The 22,319-nt window shown below is 45.6% G+C and overlaps 1 protein-coding gene across 6 annotated transcripts in view; it reads right to left on the bottom strand.

Annotated features, from left to right (window-relative positions):
* DOCK10 (dedicator of cytokinesis 10) overlaps positions 1-22,319 on the bottom strand; it is a 500,094-nt gene that overhangs the window by 151,874 nt on the left and 325,901 nt on the right. For all 6 annotated transcript variants that reach the window (XM_077290787.1, XM_077290784.1, XM_077290788.1 and 3 more), the window contains exons 18-21: positions 20,024-20,089; positions 19,202-19,294; positions 15,817-15,940; positions 15,496-15,617 (exon numbers count right to left, since the gene is read on the bottom strand). In XM_077290787.1, coding sequence (XP_077146902.1) covers positions 15,496-15,617; positions 15,817-15,940; positions 19,202-19,294; positions 20,024-20,089 — 405 coding nt within the window. The remainder of the gene's footprint in view (positions 1-15,495; positions 15,618-15,816; positions 15,941-19,201; positions 19,295-20,023; positions 20,090-22,319) is intronic.

The raw sequence follows: 22,319 nt of genomic DNA, 5'->3' as shown, positions 1-22,319 counted from the left end.
TGGGATCACAGCGCCCAGGCAGCCAGGTGAGAGTGCTGTTTTATCTTCTTTATTGCCATCACTAGCTCCTAGTGTTGATTTATGTAGAGGGGAGGTTTCTGTAGGGGGGGTCAGTGTTGGCGCGGGTATTTTAATGCAAGGGTTGAAAGATTTGTTCCAAATGTGGGAGACAAGGGGTAGGCAAATCGAACCATCGCCGTTATCGGCGTGGTTGGGGAATGTTCGGGAGAGGGGGGTCCTGGGGGCGGAAGGAGTTGGCGACTCGGGCGGGCCAGGATCCAGTATTTCACAAGGGGCCCCATTGGCACCTGGGTTGACATCAGTTGGTAGTTGCGAGGTAGTTCAGCAGGGAGGCTCGACGGCAACAGAAGGTGGGAATAAAGAAAAGGATGAGTCGGTCCGGGTTGATGATTTGGCTAGGGGGGAAGTGTACGTGTGTTTTGAGGGGCCTTTAGGTGCGCATTTGAAGCCGGAAGTGAAAGAGAGAATTTGGAAAGGGGAGTATGTTGAAATATTCTCACTGCTCCCTTTACAGCGTTTCAATTTAGATAAAGCCCGTAGGGATGATTCCAAAAAAGAGGACGAGGAGAGGAGAAGGTTTAGATTAATCCCTCGTACCTTTTCTAACTGGTTGCAAGCTTTTGCGATTTTTGCTAGTGTGATAGGGGAAAAATCGCCAGAAACTTGTGCCCCCTTGTTTTGCTATTTAGATATCATTGGGGAGGCGTACAGGGTCTATGGGGGTCAAGGGTGGATTAGATACGACGAACAGTTCCGTCAACGTAAAGCCGTGCGTCAAAATATTAAGTGGGATCACAAGGATATTTCTTTGTGGATGAGAGTGACAGCACCGGTCAGGCCGAATCAGGGTTCGCAGTCATTTCTTGGAGGCACCGGGGGTTCAGGACAGTCAGGGCACTCGGTGGTTATGCAAAAGGGACTGTGTTTTGCCTTTAACGAGGGGACATGTAGGTTCGGGGCAAAGTGTAAGTTTAAGCACGAGTGTTCTTCATGCGGAGGAAATCATGGAGCAGCGAGATGTTTCAAGGGAGGGAAGCAAAAAGGGTCAGATGGATTTGACAAAAGGGGTGACTCCAGTGCGGCTGGCAGAGATGGAGCCGTTCCTAAGTAGATATCCTGATAGAAAGGCAGCGTCCACTTTGAGAGATGGTTTTAAGAATGGTTTTTCAATACCTTTTGTGGACGTTAAGGTGCAGTGGTCCAAAAAGAATTTGAAGTCGGCCTATGATTTTCCCGAAGTGGTCACAGAAAAATTGAATAAGGAGGTGTCACTTGGTAGAATGGCCGGCCCTTTTCAGTCTCTCCCTATGGAGGGATTGAGAGTTTCTCCTTTGGGGGTGGTACCCAAAAAGGAGGCTAATAAATTTAGGTTAATCCATCATCTTTCGTTCCCAAAAGGTTTGTCAGTGAACGACGGCATTGATCCACAGTTGTGCTCGGTTCTTTACACGTCTTTTGACACAGCTATGGAATGGGTTAGACGTTGTGGACAGGGGGCTTTATTGGCAAAAACCGATATTGAGGCCGCGTTTCGTTTGCTTCCTGTTAATCCGAATAGTTTACATCTGTTGGGGTGTTTTTGGAATGGGGGTTTTTACGTGGATCGTTGTTTGCCGATGGGTTGTTCCCTATCGTGTGCATATTTTGAATTGTTCAGTACGTTCTTGGAGTGGACAGTAAAAGATGTGTCCGGGCTCCGATCTTGCATCCATTATCTGGATGATTTTCTGTTTGTGGGCCCAGCGCATTCCGCTGATTGTTCAATTTTGCTTCACTCTATGGAGAGTGTGTCAAGCAGGTTCGGCATTCCGTTAGCCGCTGACAAGACGGTAGGTCCGGTAACATCTTTGAGTTTTTTAGGCATCAAAATAGATACGGTGGCAATGGAGTGCCGCTTACCTATGGATAAACTCGTGAGCATGAGATTGGACGTGAAGAGAGTGTATGAGTCAAAAAAGGTGACGTTACATGTGGTGCAATCATTGTTGGGGAAGTTCAATTTTGCATGCCGTATCATGCCAATGGGTAGGGCGTTTTGTCGCAGGATGTCTTTGGCTACTGTAGGAGTTCGGTCCCCTTCTCATTTTATCAGGCTTCGAAAGGCCTTAAAGGGAACCTATCACCCCGTTTTTTTCGGTATGAGATAAAAATACTGTTAAATAGGGCCTGAGCTGTGCATTACAATAGTGTAGTTTGTGGACCCCGATTCCCCACCTATGCTGCCGAAATACGTTACCAAAGTAGTCATTTTCGCCTGTCAATCAGGCTGGTCAGGTCGGATGGGCGTGGCTTCTTCCCCCAGATATTGCGTAGTTTTCCGTTGGTGGCGTAGTGGTGTGCGCATGTCCAACGTCCCCAATCCTGCACGGGGGGGTGAAAATAGCAGCGATGTCCGTTATTCCATTGGTGGTCGGTGGGCGCGGCCATCTTCCTTTGGCCGCGCGTGCGCAGAAGCGGCGCTCTGCTGGCCGCGGCTTCAGGAAAATGGCTGCGGGATGCCGCGCGTGCGCAGATGGAGATCGCGGCGGCCATTTTCCTGAAGCCGCGGCCAGCAGAGCGCCGCTTCTGCGCACGCGCGGCCAAAGGAAGATGGCCGCGCCCACCGACCACCAATGGAATAACGGACATCGCTGCTATTTTCACCCCCCCGTGCAGGATTGGGGACGTTGGACATGCGCACACCACTACGCCACCAACGGAAAACTACGCAATATCTGGGGGAAGAAGCCACGCCCATCCGACCTGACCAGCCTGATTGACAGGCGAAAATGACTACTTTGGTAACGTATTTCGGCAGCATAGGTGGGGAATCGGGGTCCACAAACTACACTATTGTAATGCACAGCTCAGGCCATATTTAACAGTATTTTTATCTCATACCGAAAAAAACGGGGTGATAGGTTCCCTTTAAAGGATGATTTGAAAGTATGGATGCTTTTTCTGGATTCGTATAACGGGAAGTCACTGTGGATTGCACCTGTGGTGCCTGCGGAGGATTTGGGTTTTACGATCGGCCCGGTGGACGAGCAAGGTTTTTGTTTGGTCTTTCGAGAGAATTGGCTAGCGTGTCGGTGGCCGCCTTCATGGGTGGATAACGGTTTATCTGCAAATCGATTGCTGTGTGCGGTTTTTCCCATTGCTGTTGCTTTATCCTTATGGGGATCAGAGGTCTGTAACATGAAGATTTGTTTCGGTTGTGAATCAGAAAGCGCTGTGAGAGCGCTAAGTTCACTATCATCCGCAGATTCAGCGTCGTTAAGAGTTTTGCAACATATGGTTTGGCTGGGTCTAAGGTTTAACTTATGGGTCACTGCGGAATTGCGGTCGTCTAATGAATCATTGATTGGTGACACTATTTTTTATTCACAGTGGGATCGGGTTCCAGATGGCATGTCTCAAGTGGATCTCGTGCGGGTTTTCTGCCCGGAGGAACTATGGAAGCTTCCGTTGGGGCAGTAAACGGGTTACTGTCTAGGTCGTTGGCGCCAGGAACTTGGTCGCACTATGTTAAGGCCTGGGATACTTGGGTGGATTGGGGTTTGTCGCTGGGATCGGATATGCATGACGACGAGAAATTGCTGTTGCTTTTAGGTCAAAAATGGGATTGCGGTTGGTCAGTATCAAAGGTTAATCAATTTTTGGCTGGTTTAGCATTTGGATTCAGATTCAGGGGGCTTCATGACGTAACTAAATCATTTATGGTCCTAGAGGTGATGAAGGGTTGGCGTAAGGGTTGGAAATCCTTAGATGGTCGACGCCCTGTGTCCTACGAGATTTTATTGCAGTTAGGCGAACAATTACCAAGGGTATGCGCTAATCAGCCGGAGGTGGTTTTGTTTAAGGTGGCATTTGCTTTGGCATTCTTTGGGGCGTTTCGTTTGGGTGAGTTGGTCAGCCCAGCTAAGAATAAAAAAGGGGGGCTGCTAGGTCAGGATGTAGTCTTACACGGGGATAAGTTGGTTATTTGGCTACGTCAATCAAAAACTGATTTGGCTGGAAAAGGGTGTAAAATTGAGCTATTTGAAGTACCGGGTTCCCCATTGTGCCCGGTATTATGTTTTCGGGAATTTTCAGAGGGGAAGGTTTGGGTTGATGAGCCACTGTTGTTGCACGAAGATGGATCGTTTTTATCTCGGTATCAGTTTGTCACTATATTTAAGTGCTGTTTGACGCAAGGAGGTATTTCAGCAGAGAAGTTTTCAGGTCACTCATTTAGGATAGGGGCAGCTACGGAAGCGGCAAGAAGAGGTTTGGGAGAGGACGTGGTGCGGAGGATCGGCCGTTGGGAATCCGTGAGGTTCAAGTCTTATATTCGTCCGTCCTTGGTCTAAAGGGGGATTTTTAGAGTTGGATGAAGATTTATTAGGGTTGTGCTTTACGTTTACTATGTTTTGGTTTGTTATTTTTCTTTGCAGGAAAAAGGCCTTTACTGGCATGGATTGTGGGCCACTCATTTGTATTTTGGGCAGCGGTGCGAGCAGATGTTCGCCCTCAAGGGAGACAGCTCGGCGTGGAGAAGTCATCAGCGACCATACGTTGGATTGGAAAACGGGGAATGTACTGGAAGCAGCTCTTGCCGGAATTTCATAAGTTTGGGCGTTTGGACAGGGTGCCGGATTTATTGGTAATTCATTTGGGGGGCAACGACCTCGGTAAACGCCCTTGTAGAGAACTGATCAACGACATCAAATTTGATGTTTTAAGATTGTGGGCTATGTTCCCACGTTTATTAATAATCTGGTCGGATATTGTTCCTAGGAAAGTTTGGTTCGGAGCTCGGTCAGTGCAGGGTATTAACAGGGCCAGAATAAAGGTTAATAGAGCAATTTCACGTTTCATGGTACGGAATGGGGCTCTTGTGATTCGCTATTTGGATCTGGAGTCAGGGACGGGCGAATATTGGAGAAAAGATGGAGTGCACTTGAATGCTATCGGTTTGGACCTATGGTGTCTTGCGGTACAGGAGGGTATCGAAAAAGGGCTGTCGGTGTGGCGGGACACAAATGTCTGAGGTGTCAGGACATTGGTGTTGGTGGCGGGGGGGGGAAAGAGGTCCTCGAAGTTGGTGGTGCTAAGAAATGGCGGCTTGGAGGGGGGGGGGGATGTGTGAGATCCTGGACTCCCCCTGGTGTGGCTTAGAGAATTAAGGGTTATACAGTCGAGAGGACTGGGGACGTGGGATTTTGGCGGATATTGGCCGGGCGAGTCTTTAAGCGTCTCTGAGCTGGTGCCTAGCGGCTGGGGGCAGGGACACGACCTGGAGGCCAAATTGGAGAGATTGGATACGAGTTGGTTGGCTCTTGGGGCTTTGAGGACCGCTTTCCCTGGGGTTTCAATGTTAACAAACTGTTATGTTTAAATGTTAATAAAAGATGGCTGCTGTGGCCAAATTTATCCAAACGAATGTTTTATGTGTAATTATTGGGGCAGGGGCCACGACAGGGCGGGTAGTAATTAGATACTAGTAACTAAGGTTATTGGTCAATTTAAGCGAAACTCACAGGCATCATGAATACCTAATGTCATGGAATTTCTGGACAGTTGGTGACCATGCCCAAACTAAACTCTGATATAAGGTGACCCTAATCTCTTCCTAGCCGCTCCAGATATTTTTAGTCTATTCCAACTAAGACTCATCAGGGCATAGAGTGAGCAAACTAGGGGGACCTAATAGTGTGGGATGGCAAGAAGGTGCTGTACACAGTGCTGGACTGCCGGTGCCACCGTGAACATCATGGTGAATTACTGCCAGTGTTTCCAGAATTACGTTCTTCTATCATACACTGACCCTGCGGCTGGTCAACAGCCACAACACATGTAAGAATTGCCTGTTTGTTAGGTAATCCTTGTATGTGTTATGGCTGTCAAACAGCTGCGAGACATTCAGTCGCGGGGACTCGAACATATTTTTCGAGCACACTGAAGACACTCAGTTAGCACCCGAGCGTGCCCGGATAACATCTTATCAGAGCGAGTTCTCCTGGTTCCCCTGCTGTATGATATGTCAAGGCTCGTGCACAAGGCTGTATGACAGCTCTATTTTATAATAGGTATCTAAAAGGGGGCAATCCAACAGAAAAAGAACAGTGGGATGACGCCAAACCTTATCAAGATGGTCATGCAATTCTTCTAGTGAAAAAAATATCTCCTACATACGGTATGTCACACACGGGGAATAGTACTCCAGCACACTGTGTAAGAGGACGATATTTCGCGCTGTATGATATTTCAATTGTGCTTTCTCTTCCTCCTTTTGTGATAGAAATATATATATCATGTAGATCTCACTTGCATGTATACTCCTCTATAATCAAATATATACTTATATGCTCACAGCTAATATATACATTATAACCTAGACAGATCATAAAATGGCTGACATGAACTAATATAAACCAGACAGATCATATGGGGTTTTCCATCCCTAAAAGCAGAATGATGTCAGATGTCTGATGACTGCTGATCAGATGTCTCAGCTTAATCAGCAGTCATATGAGCATTAATCACAATATTCTATATATGTTTAGATAACCAATGACAGAGGAGCTAGACAATATGATAATTAACTAACCACCCCTGACAACCCCTAACCACTCCTTTCTATGTGAAAATATAAAACTATGTATGTACAATAAAATTCAGTATTGATGGAATGTTGTTCTGTCACAGTTGTGTACAGTCCATTCTTGATGAGCGCTCAAAATACTCAGTCTAATTGGGAGCGGCCACAGCACACACAGGGATATATTTATCCAACCCTAATATTTCCATAACATTAATGGCGCCCAACAGCGGGGCCCGGATGAAAAGCACGTGATCCTTCTTACCGGAGATACGGAAGTTGTAGCGTGGCCTGGCACAGGGGCAGGAGACTGCGCAGCTCCATAAGTAAGGTAAGAAAATGTTATCATCTTACCTGAAAGTCCCCTGTGCCCAGTCCTTGTCTATGCTTCTTGCCGGTAAGATGTGGTCACAAATTCCCAGGTAGTGTAAAAAATCCGGAGCCACGAATCCACCCTGGGAGGTGTCTGCTGTGAGCCGTGTATATGTATTTGTGTAAAATCCGAGAGAAGAAGGAAAAAGTGAAAAAGTGACTTTTGTTTGTGGTTGCTGAGAAACAGACCGCAGGATGTCAAATCGCTCGATAAGTTATTGCAGGATTCCCGTGCATAGGAGGAACACGCAGAGTTCCGGGGCAGGTGGTCCCATGATCCAGGCACGGGTAGTGATAACTTAAGAGGGCTACTGCAGATTCCCGTAGTGCCGGCGATCCAGTCAGGACGTCCGGACCGGGGTGGTAGAACCCGGGCGCAGGTGCGTCCAGTGCGATTGGCAGTAGTCTGTTCCCAGCTCAACCTGCATGTGTCACAGAATTTAAAAGGGCATCTCTCGGATTGTCTATCTGTCTGTTTGTGTCATGTACTATTGCCGCTTTAAGAAGCAGAAATAGTTCTCTTAAACTTCCTCTTTTTTCAGCTGAAGCGGAGATATGCATTGTAAATCACACTGTCATATCTGTTTTTTTCTTTTTCTTTTGCAATGCTGGCTATGTGTAGTTTTTTTTGTGAAGAAGTGAAATTTAAATTGTATCTATCATTTTTTGATGTGACCTAAAGAGATTCTAAAAAAAAAAAAAAAAAAAAAAAAAAAAAAAAAAAAGAGAAAAGCCGTTTTCATTTTTAATTTTTTTTACTCTCTTAAAGGGTCTTTCTTTTTGCGGCATTTTAAAGTTTTTTAATTAAGTTTTCCTCAATCTTCAATCTCTTTACCTTTTTATTTTTTATTTATTTATTTTTGAAAAAAGTTTTTTTTACTCTTGTATCAAAGTTTTGAGTTTTTGGTTGTGAACTAAGTTTTTGACGGTTTTTCTTATCGTTTTGGGTTTTTCTTAGAGTTTTATATACTCATTTTTAGAAGTTTTTTTTAGTACTGTTTTCTTTTTTTCATTTTTATGTGTTTTTCATTTTCATTTTTTGCTTTTGCCATGGGGAATAGAGTGGCCGAGCAACAGGAAAGTCTTTTTACTTCCTGATGAGAAAACAGCCCCTAGATAGTGACAGAATACGAAGGTATTAAGTATGTGAAGATTTTGGAAGGTACAAAGTACGTGAAATTCATTAGAATGGCAGATTTCAAGCTGCGGAGTGGCATGACGTAGAAAGGAAAATAAGGGAAGTTACAGTAGCTGATGTTAGATTGCTGAATACTAATACATGGTATGAAGTAGCAGCAGAGCTTACATCGTTTAGGTGGTACAGAAAGTTATGTGAGCAAATCAGGAAGTGATTTTTGTGGGTATGAGACGGGAGAATCTGCGCAGTCTGCTTTTAGCAGAATCCATGGTATAGGTAGTTATTTTTGCACAGTATGTGGTGCGCCCCGTCTCTCCCTACAGGGAGAAGGCATAATTGCTCCTCTCTATTATTCTTGTTGTTCTAATCTATCCTCTTTTTCCTCTGTCAGTCTTTTCTCTCTCTCTCTCTCTCTCTCTCCTTTCCTCTTCCTCCACATTTTTTCTCTTCTCTCTCTTCCCCTCTTTCTCCACTCCTCTCTTCTCCTCCCTCTCTCCTCCCTCCACCCTCCATCTTCTCCTCCCTCCTTATCCACTCCCCCACCACACCTTTCTTCTCTCTCTCTCCACATTCTCTCTCCCCTCCTACTATTCCTTTGTCTCACTCCTCAACCCCTCCTCCTTCTTCTTCCTCTTTTTTTTTCTCTCCTTGTTGCCGGCTGGGCCAACGCCCAATTCAAACAATATGGTGCTTACAGCACAAGGTGTCCCTGGCACAGTCCAGCCATTGCCAGTTGTGATATCGGGGAAAGAAGGTGAAAGCCCCCCCTACAGTGGGCAGCCCCAGACATATCAGGCAGCAGTCAGCTCAGCCCTGGGTGCAGAGGGGGGAGGAGTGATATCAGAACGAGCTCACTGACAGATCCTCCGTTACCTCATTTCACAGTCAACAATATTGTAACCCTTAAGATTTTACATGAACTTTGATATCACCATGTATTGATAATGTACAGCTTCAGCACCGGTCAGAGCTGCCTACATCCACATTCACACCAACATGAAACTATAATCCTAATCCATCATAGCTTCAGCAAGGGGGGAGACATCCTCACATAAAAAAGCAACTTCTAAGTTCAAAATCAGTCAGTGTATGACCCCAGTACAAGCTGTCACAACTATTCTTCTGATGAAGATGAAGAGGGAACATCATACATGCTGTCTAGTACTAGAAAAGAAACCCACAGGCACCAAGACTGCAAGGGCAGATAGAGGCACCACCATTACACTATGTGCACTGCACTTCAAGTCAGGTGACAATAGTCCAGACCCAGGGATGCATCCCATGCCATTTTACCGAAGAATGTAGCAGAAGCAGTGAACATATGCAGCCAGCTGGAATGATCTCTGGGCCATGAATGAAAATAGAAGCAGGTGATGCACTCTGGCCAATCATGAAGGAACAATTCAAACTTCCAGCAGAATCAGACATACACGCTTGGAAGTCAGGGCCACAGCTAATTGAACAGCTCAGAGAGTGAGCCATGACATGAGCCAAGATAAGACAGAGTCTGTAAAGAAGTTTCATTGCAGAGTAATGCAAGTATCCCAAGACTTGGGCTTCACCATTCATGACCAGATACACAGGCCTTTGGGCATGGACTGAGACAGCCAATCAGGAAACCACTGATAGTGGCTAGGCCTGAGAACAGGTCAATAGCAGTGGACTGACCCAGAAAAAAAATGTTTTATGTGCGCCTAGGAGACTGTTCAATGCCAATTGTCACCAAAACTGCCGCTATTATAGCACCACAAAGAGCGTGAAGAAGGAGCAGGTGCCGTGCTGCTGAGAACACCAGAAGGGGAGCCAGAGGTGAAGACGCTACAAAGTGCCGATCGACACACCGGAAGAACCGCTGCAGACTCCAGAGAGGAGACACCGACCTCAATAAGGTTAGCAAAGGGGAGAAGCTATGTCAGACCAGGGGTAAGAAGTGATGGCAGATGCAGCCGCAGCCCCTGTAACGCCCCAAGACCTTGGGTTGGATGCAGCCGCCGGTCTCATGGCACCCCGGGCCTCGTCACGAATGCACCTGCAGGCCCCGTCTTACCACCGCAGCTTCAATCAGCAGGCCGGACCCCGCTGCCGCTACAGTACCCATCATGCTGTTGTCCACAGTAGCCAAAGGGATTGAGTCCCAACCAGGGGTGCAGAAGACAGCCCCTCTCATGGTGACCACTGACCTGGAAGATCAACCACCCTACAAAGACAGAAAAAGTGTCAAGTGTTACATCTGTGGCAAGTTTGGCCATTTCCAGAACCAGTGCAGGGCACTCACGCCCCCGAAGAGACTGGACCCATGCAATCCAAGAGTTGGTCCAGAGAAACAGGTCAAGGAGGAAGTGCAGAAAGCAGTGAAGTACCCCGTCCATAGGACAGAGGCAAGCAAGCCAGGTCTGCAAGACACTACGCTCCTGACATGTAAAACTTCATCTGCAAGACCAGTACCTCAAATTACCCTTAAAATGGATGGCGTTGTCAGATCCAAAGTGGTGCAGCCAGAAGTGTGATGACACCTGTGGAACTCGCTGATCCCACCTGCCTATCAGAATCCTCTGTGTCTCGCATGGGCATTGGTGGTCAAGTCAGACATTCTCAGCTTACAAAGCCACTGAGCGTGTGCACTCAGCCAGGACACTCTATCCTGTCCCAGTTTGTGGTGTAAAGGACCTGCCACTCAACCTGCTGGGAGCGAACCTACTGCAGAAGCTGAAGGCAACCACAGTGTTCCAGGAAGATGGGACAGTGACATTTTCTTCATCCCTGACCCGAGAAGAGTCATGCTGGCAGCGCTACAAGAACATTAAACAATCGATGAGGCCTACCCAAGGAGGTACTGGATGTAGTACCAGAAAGTCTATGGTCTAAGGGACCCCAGCACGTGAGAAAACCTCAAGTTGCCCCAGTACGGGTGTCACTCAAGCCATGTATCCCGTACCCTCATAAGGCCCAGGCCAGGCCTAGAGTCAAGCTGCCTCTGACCAACTGAAGGTCTACCTGGAAATAGGAATCATTGTTCCTCGCAAATCGCCTTGCAATACCCCGCTTTTCCCCGTCAAGAAAAAGACTGTAAAAGGAGCGCCAGCCAAGTTCAGAATGGTATATGACCTGAGAGCTGTGAATGACACCACAGTGTTTGAAACTGCAATTATGCCGAATCCGCACACTCTGCTCTCGAATGTGCCTGCCACAGCAAAAGTGTTCACAGTGACCGACCTGGCTAAGGTTTTCTTCAGTGTTCCCCCTCATCCGGAAGACCAGTTCCTGTTTGCCTTAATGCACCAGGGGGGACACCACACATGGACAGTGATGCCACAGTGGGCCCAGAACAGCCCTTCACAGTTCACCAAAGCAATGTCCACAGTTCTCACCAACTGAGTCACAGAACAAGCAGAAGTAACCCTGCTACAATACATGGACAATCTACTCCTTTGTGCAGTTGACTTTGACACGTGTAAAGCCCATTCCTTGTATCTCCTACTCTACCTGGCGGAGCAGCACTGCAAGATCTCAAAGAACAAAGTCCAGTGGTGTCTGAAGCAAGTTACGTTCCAGAGACACTGTATTGCTCACCAGGTGAAATACCTGACAGATGACCGGAAGACCACAGTAGAGAAGATGGTCCCTCCGACAACTCCAAAGGTGCTACAGGCCTTCCTTGGTCTAGTTTCATATTGCAGAGCCTGGATCCCTGATGCTTCCGTCCTAATGCAGCCTCAGTGTGAATACGTCAGTGTGACCCCGTTCCTCCAGACAGATGTGGCCTTCAGTTCGTTCAAGAAGTTAAAAGGCTCTGTAGTCTCAGCGCCAGCACTAGGCCTATCTGACTACAAGAAGCCATTCCGTCTCTACTTGATGAGAAGAGAAGGCCTTGCTACTGGAGTCCTGACACAGCTTCAGGGGGGAAAACAGAGACTTTCGGACTACTTTTCAGCTTGCCTGGATCCAGTTGCAAGGGGAGCCTCTTCCTCCCGCATGAGAGCAGCAGTTGCAGCACACGCCCTCCTGGACAGGACTACTGACATCAGTGGAAAAACCATTGGAAATCCTGGCTCTGCATGACATCTCAGCAATCCTCAACCAAACCCAGCTAAAACATCTCTCCACCGCCAGGCATCTTCGCCTCCAGTGCTCTCTACTCCTGCCCAACAATGTCACCATCTCCAAATGCACAGTCCTCAATCCGCCCACTCTACTCCCACTCCCAAGGGGGGATACAGATACGGATCCTCAGATAAAAAGTCTGATCAAAATCCGCATGATACCTTCTGCAGGGATCTGAATTTGCTCCGGACGGATGACCATGATTGCTTCAGCATCATGCAACAGGAAACAGCAGGACTACCCAAGGTGGCAGAAGAGCCACTGACCAACCCAGAGTTGATCCTCTATTTGGATGGCTCCAGATTTGCAGATGATGAAGGAAGATTCCACACGGGAGGTGCAGCGACCAGCAATCAAGAGATCCTGTGGTCCAGAAGTCTGCCGCCCAGTCTGTCAGCCCAGGAAGCAGAACTGATAGCGCTGATGAAGGCCTACCAGATGGCAGAAGACAAGACTGAGAAAATGTTTACCGATTCAAGGTACTTGCATGGCATAGCACATGACTTCGGACCCATCTGGGCTGCAAGGGACTTCCTCACAGCAAGCGGAACAACCGTGAAGCATCAATGGAGCCATTAAGGACCTGCTGAACACACTTCAACTTCCAAAAGTGGTGACAATGCTAAAAGTCAAAGCGCATGGAAAACTGAACACAGATTAAAGACACAGATTAATGATCCGATTGGTGCTTACTGGTTCGCTCCAGAAATCTCCACCCTAACAGCCAAATTCATAAACAGCTGTCTAACCTGTGGCAAATGCAACCCTGGAAGAATGAAGAAAGTTCCCACACATCAACTTGCCAGACCACTGTACCCCCTTCCAGAGGATCCAGATAGACCACATCCAGATGCCGCCAAGTGGAGGATTCGAATATGCCCTTGTGGTCGCGGACGTGTTCTCAGGATGGTCAGAAGCTTTCCCAGTGAGGAACCAGTCAGCAAAGACTACTGCAAAGAAGCTACTCTCAGAGACGAGATATGCAGCTATGGGGTCCCAGAAGTGATAGAGAGTGACCAGGGACCTGCATTCACAGCAAACCTCACATGAGAGATCTAGTCAGCAGTAGGGTCAGACTTAGGCCTACACACACCCAATCACACTACTCAGTGTTCAGGCACACTCCCAGAGGCCCAGGAAAGCTGTCACCATATGAAATTTTGTTTGTGTCTAGTCCCAGGTTAGGGGTATCCTTTCCCTTAGCAGCTGATTATGTAATATGATACTTTGTCTGCTTATGTAATTGAAATCACCAAGAAACTTGCTAACATCCATTCTCGAGTTTTTTCTTCATTGCCAGATCCAGATTCAGTGTCCGGTATGCACTCCTAGAAGCCAGGAGATTGGGTGTTGGTGAAAAAGCTTGTAAGGAGAACACCACTCGATCCCAGATTTGATGGTCCTGCTCAAGTGCTGCTGATGACACCAAACTCTGTGAAACTGGAGGGAAGACTCGCTTGGATCCACTCATCGCATGGCAAGAAAGCTCCCCTACCAGAAGATGACACCCAAGCCAGAATGATGTCGTGGATGCCCTGCCTGACCGAACAGATGACCTCCCTGATAAAGACTACACATCGCTCACTACACATGCTATTGACTAAGAGACTGATTGCAACGAACCCCCGTTAGGGACAGATCTCCTGACCGCCCATTTGCGAAAAGTCTGTATGGAGTGGGGCACAGGCGTTAGGCTTGTGTCAGTTCGCCAACAGCACAAAAGAGTTGCAGCGCTTTGGGACAGGAGGCTAGGATTAGGGCAAGTGATATCTAAGGGGGGCTTGTGATAGAAATATATATATCATGTAGATCTCACTTGCATGTATACTCCTCTATAATCAAATATATACTTATATGCTCACAGCTAATATATACATTATAACCTAGACAGATCATAAAATGGCTGACATGAACTAATATAAACCAGACAGATCATATGGGGTTTTCCATCCCTAAAAGCAGAATGATGTCAGATGTCTGATGACTGCTGATCAGATGTCTCAGCTTAATCAGCAGTCATATGAGCATTAATCACAATATTCTATATATGTTTAGATAACCAATGACAGAGGAGCTAGACAATATGATAATTAACTAACCACCCCTGACAACCCCTAACCACTCCTTTCTATGTGAAAATATAAAACTATGTATGTACAATAAAATTCAGTATTGATGGAATGTTGTTCTGTCACAGTTGTGTACAGTCCATTCTTGATGAGCGCTCAAAATACTCAGTCTAATTGGGAGCGGCCACAGCACACACAGGGATATATTTATCCAACCCTAATATTTCCATAACACTTTGTTTTGGTAATCGATATATGGACCTGTGCTATACGTCATGACGTCATAAACACTGTAGAGTAATTTTTTAGTCCGGGTCTACTTGTATTAGTTAGAGAACAATGTCTCGCTAAGTCTACGTTCACATTTGCGGTCTGCGCCGCAGCGTCGCCGCATGCATCATGCGCCCCTATATTTAACATGGGGGCGCATGGACATGCGTCGCACTTGCGTTTTGCGCCGCATGCGTCCCTGCGGCGCACGCGTCCGGGCACAGAGGACGCAGCAAGTTGCATTTTTGCTGCGTCCAAAATCAATTAAAAAAAGGACGCATGCGGCGCAAAACGCAGCGTTGTGCATGCGTTTTGCTGCGTTTTTGTTTGCATTGTGCGTTGCGGCGCCGACGCTGCGGCGCACAACGCAAATGTGAACGTAGCCTAAGATTTATTAAATACATTTGTAATGTTCCTAATAAAAAGAAAAAATGAGTTTATTACGCAAGGTTCATAACATTTAGTATTACATCCACCAGGCTACTTTAAATGGTCCAATAATATTCACCCCAGAATTATGCAACTTTATGGGGCTGATTCATAAAAGCTTTTAAAAGTAAAAGCCTTAAAAAGTTTCAAATTTTTTTAGATGCGAAACTTTGGCCTTTTACACCACTTTGGATCAGCTCTGCTAAAATGCGGGAGTCAGGCAAAGCTGAGGCGGGACAGAACATAGTCATGCCTGTCCAGTTCATGAAAAGTGTCGGCGTCAAAGACTGGACTAAGATTTCTGGCGTAGGGAACATCTTCATGAATCAGGAGCACCTGACTCCACCACGCCCTCTCATCAAGACTGGTGAGAACATTCTAGGTCTTTATGAATCGAGGCCACAAAATATCTAAAAAACATATGACTCCATTTTTTTTGTTCAACTGCCCTATGTTATGTGCCCAAATAAATACAATTTGTCAAAATGGATCTCGTCAGGTTAACACCTGAACATGAGAGGAGCATTTCGTACCTTTCCGGATGATCCATCTTCTACACTCAAGTATCTTCCAGGCAAATAAGCAGCGACAGGGATGAGGTGTTCTTGTGACGCGAGCTGCTCAGTCTTAAATAAAGGCAGCCAGGCAAACCCAACTGTGACAACAGAAGATAAGGGGAGATCACTGTGCAGGTTGGAAACGGTCACATCAACAGAGAAAGCCACTTATGAAGATCAATGTAGCGGAAATGAAAAATCCTTGTGAGAGTCAACATATCCACCCGTACCGTACATCATCCACATGATTGCAAGAAATGGTTACAATGCCAGCAAATGTAATCCTTCTAAAGATACCTGGTGTTTCCAGAGCCTCTTTCTTTTTGGCATTAGCTTTTGCATTTATGTCACAGGTGACGTGATGGAATGAAAACAGAATGTGATGTTTCTCATGGAGCTGAGTGGGAAGCTCAATTTTCACCTGAAATGTAAAATATTACACCTCTCCTTAGTCACTTTCAAACTGAACACCCAGATATCTCGTATGTGCAGAATTCTTATTCAACTATAATTGTAGAAACTGGACTGGAGGGGGTTAATGTCATGATGTAACTGATAAAACCCAGGACTTAAAGGGCTAGTCCCATCTCCAAGATCCTGTGTCAATATGTAGTAGGTGTAATAATAATATTAGCAAATACCTCCAGTTATGTAGTATAGTTCTTCCGTTTCGCTATGTCGCTTACCCCCTGCGCAGGGCACTGCAGTAGCTTAGGTAGCCATGGTTATGACCACTCATATAGTCACAGTTAATTGGTTAGACAGCTTAGTGGTGGTAACCATGGATACTAAGCTACTGCAATGCCCTGCACAGGGGGTAAGCGACATAGTGAATCTGAAAAACTATACTACATTTCTAATTGGAGGCATTTCCTAATATTATTATTATTACACCTACTACATATTGGGATAGGATGTTGGATGTGGGAATACCCCTTTAATGGTAATTCCCATATTATATAATTTTGGCTTACCCAGAAGACTGATCCAAAGACTTGTTCAGAGAGGGCTGGGAGCCAACAGAACAGCGCACAACTAAGCCTGGGTTCAGACAAGGTTTTTTTTCACACTGACCGAGTGTTCATGTGAAAAAAGAATGATGCAGCACACACAGGTCTCTTCCATTTTTTGGATCAGACTCGCCCATTAATCTCAATGGGGGTTTACAAAGCAGTTGCCATACAGACACCATCCACATGATAATGGATCCATTGCAAAGATTACATAGGGAAACGTATGAGGCCTTTTAGAACTTTTTACATTGTGAATTTAAAAATCAGATATCAAGGACGTAAAAAATGGACATAAACACCATACAGGTGAACGTCATCCGCTTTTCTGCATATAAAGGGGCCAATTTTTCACACACTCGTCTGAACCTGGCTTTATGTGCGGTACATAGAATACAGACGGGGTATCAGAAATACTCATCTATACGCTATAGAATAATCTCTATGAATTTGGCTTGCTCTTTCTGTTGATGATTTTTCCACATTTGCAGCAGATTCCACTGATAAGCATATAATATTTTTTTCTGCATTTACCTAAAGCCGAACATATACATTAGATGGATGTCAGCCGTACAAGCTTTGGCGGCCTCTCCCATACTCAGAACACTCATGTGTTCTCTACAGAAAGCCACTGACAGACATCTCTGCCAGCGGCTTTTCTCCAGCAGAACAATGCGATTGGCCATCCGAAATCGGACATGCAAGATTGACTTCTCCCCCGACGATGCCCCCATAAGCATTAGACTGTCGGCCAAACCCCTCGATATCGGTGTATTCGGCTGACATTAGTCTAATGTGTATGGGGGGCTTAAAATGTTTTGCTGACGACACACACCTCCTTATTCATAGAGATGAATGACAATCGTACCTGCCACCATCACTGAAGAGCATTGTTACCTGTCTTAGGTGCCCAGTAATATAATAATAAAAGCGCACAGGGAGAATGTAAAAGCATTTTCCAGTTATAACTTTTTTTTTGCTTATAGAGACTGGGGTGGGTTAAAGTAAAAATTCGGCACGTGAAGCAAAAAAATACCGTAAAACCCCCTTAAGCAATGGGTTACATGAAATTACTCCATTACTATATTCATCCATTGTCTGAATAGCATTTATTTCAGAATAACCTTTTACATTGTTGCTTTACTCTGAACAGTACTGTAACCATAACACGTATTATACAAAGTATTGCGAATTGTAGGAAAACTGCAGATTTCTGTGGTATCTGTAACTCGCCCGCTCTTTCCATCACAGTCATTGGAAAATGCTTTACTGGAAATTCGCCTAACCTTTTATATAAGAGGAAACTGGCAGCAAGACTTGGCTCGAAGTAAGGAGCGTCCTTGATTGGAACCACTTAACCTGGCAGCTGATCCTAAACTGACTGAGTGGTTAATAAACCAGTTTACACCAGAGCTGCTGAAATCCTCATTCTTCAAACAAAAGGAGACTGGTATTGCCCAGTATACCGCTGCTATTACCAGCATATCACTGTGAATGGCTTGTATGGGATTCTAAGAAAGTTGCCTAAGAGCAGAAAATGGCATGAAATTATTGGCTGCAGCCAATCACTGGCCTCAGTGGTCACCACTATCACCAGTGATTGGCTGCAGCAGTAACATCACTGATGAGCGTAGCGCCATTACTGCAAGACCGGCAGGGACCACAAAACAGTGGATCTGGAAGCGGGTGGGGGGTAAAGGCTAGTGCAGGGGAACTGGAGGAAGGTGGGGGGTTACCAATGATCATTATAAATTAAGTGCTCATAGGCAGATTTCTGGACAACATCTTTAAAGGGAACTGATAAGCAGCTTTCGGTCTTTATACAAGTACACAGAAAGCTGCTAATCATGGCTGTGGGCGGGGTTAGCTTTCTCAGCTCTGCTACATGGTACACCTAAGAACTCTGACTGTGTCACAGCTGCTGCACCCAGTAACTAAGTGACGCATCGCTGGATTCAGGGTCTCTTTGCCTACATTATGCTGCTCTCAGATGAGGTAACAAAAACCTTCTCACAGATTCCCTTCAAATCAATAAGTAACTGGACAAATGGACTACACAGCTTCTTGTCCAGAATTTGGGCTATCCCATGCTGATTTCTCAAACGGTGTCGCAGGTAGAACAGCTGTTTTTCTGCTAAATTAAATGATTGTGCCAGAAACAGTGGAACGACTGTAGGAGAATAGGGCTATTACGGACTTCGGCCTGCATGTGAACGAAGTCTAAAAGTTAGCAAGAGGAAAGAATGTTTATAAAAATAAGTAAGCCTATCAAGTCTCCACTGACTATATAAAGGACATAATTAAATATATTAATTCTTACACTAACATTCAATTTAAAGGAGTTTGCTGACCTACCATTAATATATGGCACCAATATAAGTTATAAGATGGTGGTCTGATACCCCAATGATCAGCTGTTATCACCTTTGACAGTGGAGGGACAGAAGCAATGTGCAGAATGGAACACCACATATTGTTTAGTGGCCATTGCCGGTATTGCTGGTCAGTCACTACTCTCATCAGAAGAATCTGCACCATCTTTTTCTTTGCACTCGCTTCTATAGGACTGGACATTGCTAGATAACATCAGCCCATCCTTTCTCTGAAGCATGTCTTCTTCAAACAAATTAACAATTGGGCTTAATACTAAACTTGATATGTCCTATACTGACCTCATCGTAGAAGTCTGGATTCTGGGAATGATGAAGGATTGTGGTATAAGCTGCTGTTGTAAACAGAGAGCCCCCGGGCTTCCCATAAATACACTGGTAAGAAAGGAGAGAATTTAATGCAATTTAAAAAACACAGCATATAAGTCTGACAGTTAGGAAAATGATGATTATGGCATTTGCACCTTAAAGGGGTTTAAGTTGTTAAGCTGCAAGACCACTAGAGCGAATTAAACTTCACTCCTAGACTCCTCAACATGTTTCGCCATGACTGGCTTCATCAAGGAACTGAGGCTAGACTAGTGGTCTTGCAATTGAGATCTATAATTGTCACGAGAAAAGTTTTCCTAGCTGGGTTGCAGCCATTGATGTAGGTAGGAGATATACTGTATCAGCTTTAGGAGAGTGATATCCCATAGAGGAGTCCCTGCTGCACAGCAATACTACCTGCGTTATTTTAATCTTTATCTGTTAGACCGTAATAATTATTCACAAAAAAAGTCAAATTTTAATCACATTATCCTTTAAGTTGGGTCCATTTACCATCTGGGTGTTCTGTATGATTTCTCATCCCTAAAGGGTTTTATTAGACCCTCAGTTTTCTACAGCTACATGGGTGTGCACTATACAGTGTATAAGGGAATATGCTGTGCATGGAGACTGAGTACAACTGCTGATATGACTTGTCCACCTTACAAAAAAAATCCCCTAAAACATTTATTAGTCGATAATAAAAAAAGACAAAGAAATGTTTTTAGGGGATTTATAGTTGATCCTCTTTTTGCTATCCCCTTTTGTGAGCTATTCTTTGCTATGACTTGTCACCTTTAATGGCTGGCTTCCTTCTTCGTCAGAGCTCTTAAATTCAACACAAACCATTATGTTCCTCGCCTACAAAAAAGAGCAAGATAAGACATTCAGACCACAATCTGGATCAGATGTTGAACAATCAAAATATAATCATTGGAACAATTACAGCAAATCACGAGAACATTTTTTTTATTTTCTTACAGTAACACAATATAAATATTGCCATCTGAAATAAAGAACTCCAGCAAAGTAACTACGTGTCTGCATGGAGCACATAACTGTATGTAGCCTGATTCACCGAACAGTAATGGCAGATTGTGCTGCTAATTATAGACCCGTCTCTAATCTTCCCTTCATCTCTAAACTCCTCGAACGCCTGGTCCATTCCCGTCTTACCCGCTATCTCTCAGATAACTCTCTTCTCGACCCTCTTCAATCTTGCTTCCGCTCTTTACACTCTACTGAAACTGCTCTCACTAAAGTCTCTAATGACCTACTAACTCTTGGATCTCTCTGCAGCATTCGATACTGTGGATCATCAGCTCCTCCTCACTATGCTCCGCTCCATCGGCCTCAAGGACACCGTTCTCTCTTGGTTCTCCTCCTATCTCTCTGACCGATCCTTCACTGTACTGTATGTTTTGCTGGTTCCTCCTCCTCTCACTTTCCCCTTACTGTTGGGGTTTCTCAAGAATCAGTCCTAGGCCCCCTCCTCTTCTCTTTGTATACTGCCCCTGTTGGACAAACATTCAGTAGATTTGGTTTCCAGTACCATCTCTATGCTGACGACACCCAATTATACACTTCTGCTCTTGTTATCACGTCAACCTTTTTAGAAAACACCAGTGATTGTCTTACCGCTGTCTCTAACATCATGTCCTCCCTCTATCTGAAACTGAACCTGTCAAAAACTGAACTCCTCGTGTTCTCTCCCTCTACTAACCTACCTTTGCCTGACATTGCCATCTCCGTGTGTGGTTCCACCATTACTCCAAAGCAACATGCCCGCTGCCTTGGGGTCATCCTTGATTCCGAGCTTTCATTCACCCCCCACATCCGATCACTGGCTCGCTCTTCTTATCTGCATCTCAAAAACATTTCTAGAATTCGCCCCTTTCTTACGTTCGACTCTGCAAAAACTCTTAGGGTACGTGTCCACGATCAGGATGGCCGGCGGTATCGTCGGAGCGGCAAAGCCGCTCGGCGCTAAGCCCCGCCCCCTTCTGGGACGCGATGATGCCGGATGTGTTCATTGTACACATCCGGGATCATCGCACCCCACGCATAGGGCCCTGTGTTATTCCTTGCGGCATGCTGCGATCTGAAAAGACGCGCAGCATGTCCGGAGTCGCAGGGCCGCCGCGTGCGTGTTTCCACGCATAGTGGACACGGGATTTCAAAAAATCCCCTCCACTATGCTGGAACATCTGGACGCTGCGTGTTTGATGCTGCGGCCCCACGCAGCGTCAAACACGCAGCATTTCCTGACCGTGGACACGTACCCTTACTGTCTCACTTATTCATTCTTGTCTGGACTATTGTAACTCTCTACTAATCGGCCTCCCTCTTACCAAACTCTCCCTGCTCCTATCTGTCCTGAATGCTGCTGCCAGAATCATATTCCTCACCAACTGTTACACCGATGCCTCTACCTTGTGCCAGTCATTACACTGGCTACCCATCCACTCCAGAATCCAGTACAAAACTACTACCCTCATCCACAAAGCACTCCATGGCTCAGCACCACCCTAGATCTCCTCTCTGGTCTCAGTCTACCACCCTACCCGAGCCCTCCGCTCCGCTAATGACCTCAGGTTAGCATCCTCAATAATCAGAACCTCCCACTCCCGTCTCCAAGACTTTACATGTGCTGCGCTGATTCTTTGGAATGCACTACCTAGGTTAATACGATTAATCCCCAATCCCCAGTTTTAAGCGTGCCCTAAAAACTCATTTTTTCTGACTGGCCTACCGCCTCAATGCATTAATCTAACTATCCCTGTGTGGCCTATTAAAAAACAAACAAAAAAAAAACATAATCAGGTTCCTCGCATCATGTTCTCATACACTTCATGCAGTTAATAGCCCTCTGTGTCTGTACTGCTACATACTTAGGCAGTTAACTGGTTCATGCAGCTTTACATGAACACCCGATTCTTACACTATCGCTGGTCCAAATAACTAAAGCAATTGGTACCATCCACCTCTCGTGTCTCCCCTTTTCCTCATAGTCTGTAAGCTTGCGAGCAGGGCCCTCATTCCTACTGGTATCTGTTTTGAACTGTGATTTCTGTTATGCTGTAATGTCTAT

The sequence above is a fragment of the Ranitomeya variabilis genome, chromosome 2 (genome assembly GCF_051348905.1).
Source record: "Ranitomeya variabilis isolate aRanVar5 chromosome 2, aRanVar5.hap1, whole genome shotgun sequence".
Classification (NCBI taxonomy): Eukaryota; Metazoa; Chordata; class Amphibia; order Anura; family Dendrobatidae; genus Ranitomeya; species Ranitomeya variabilis.
The sequence above is the reverse complement of the archived record's forward strand: the minus strand, read 5'-3'. Positions and strand labels throughout refer to the sequence as shown.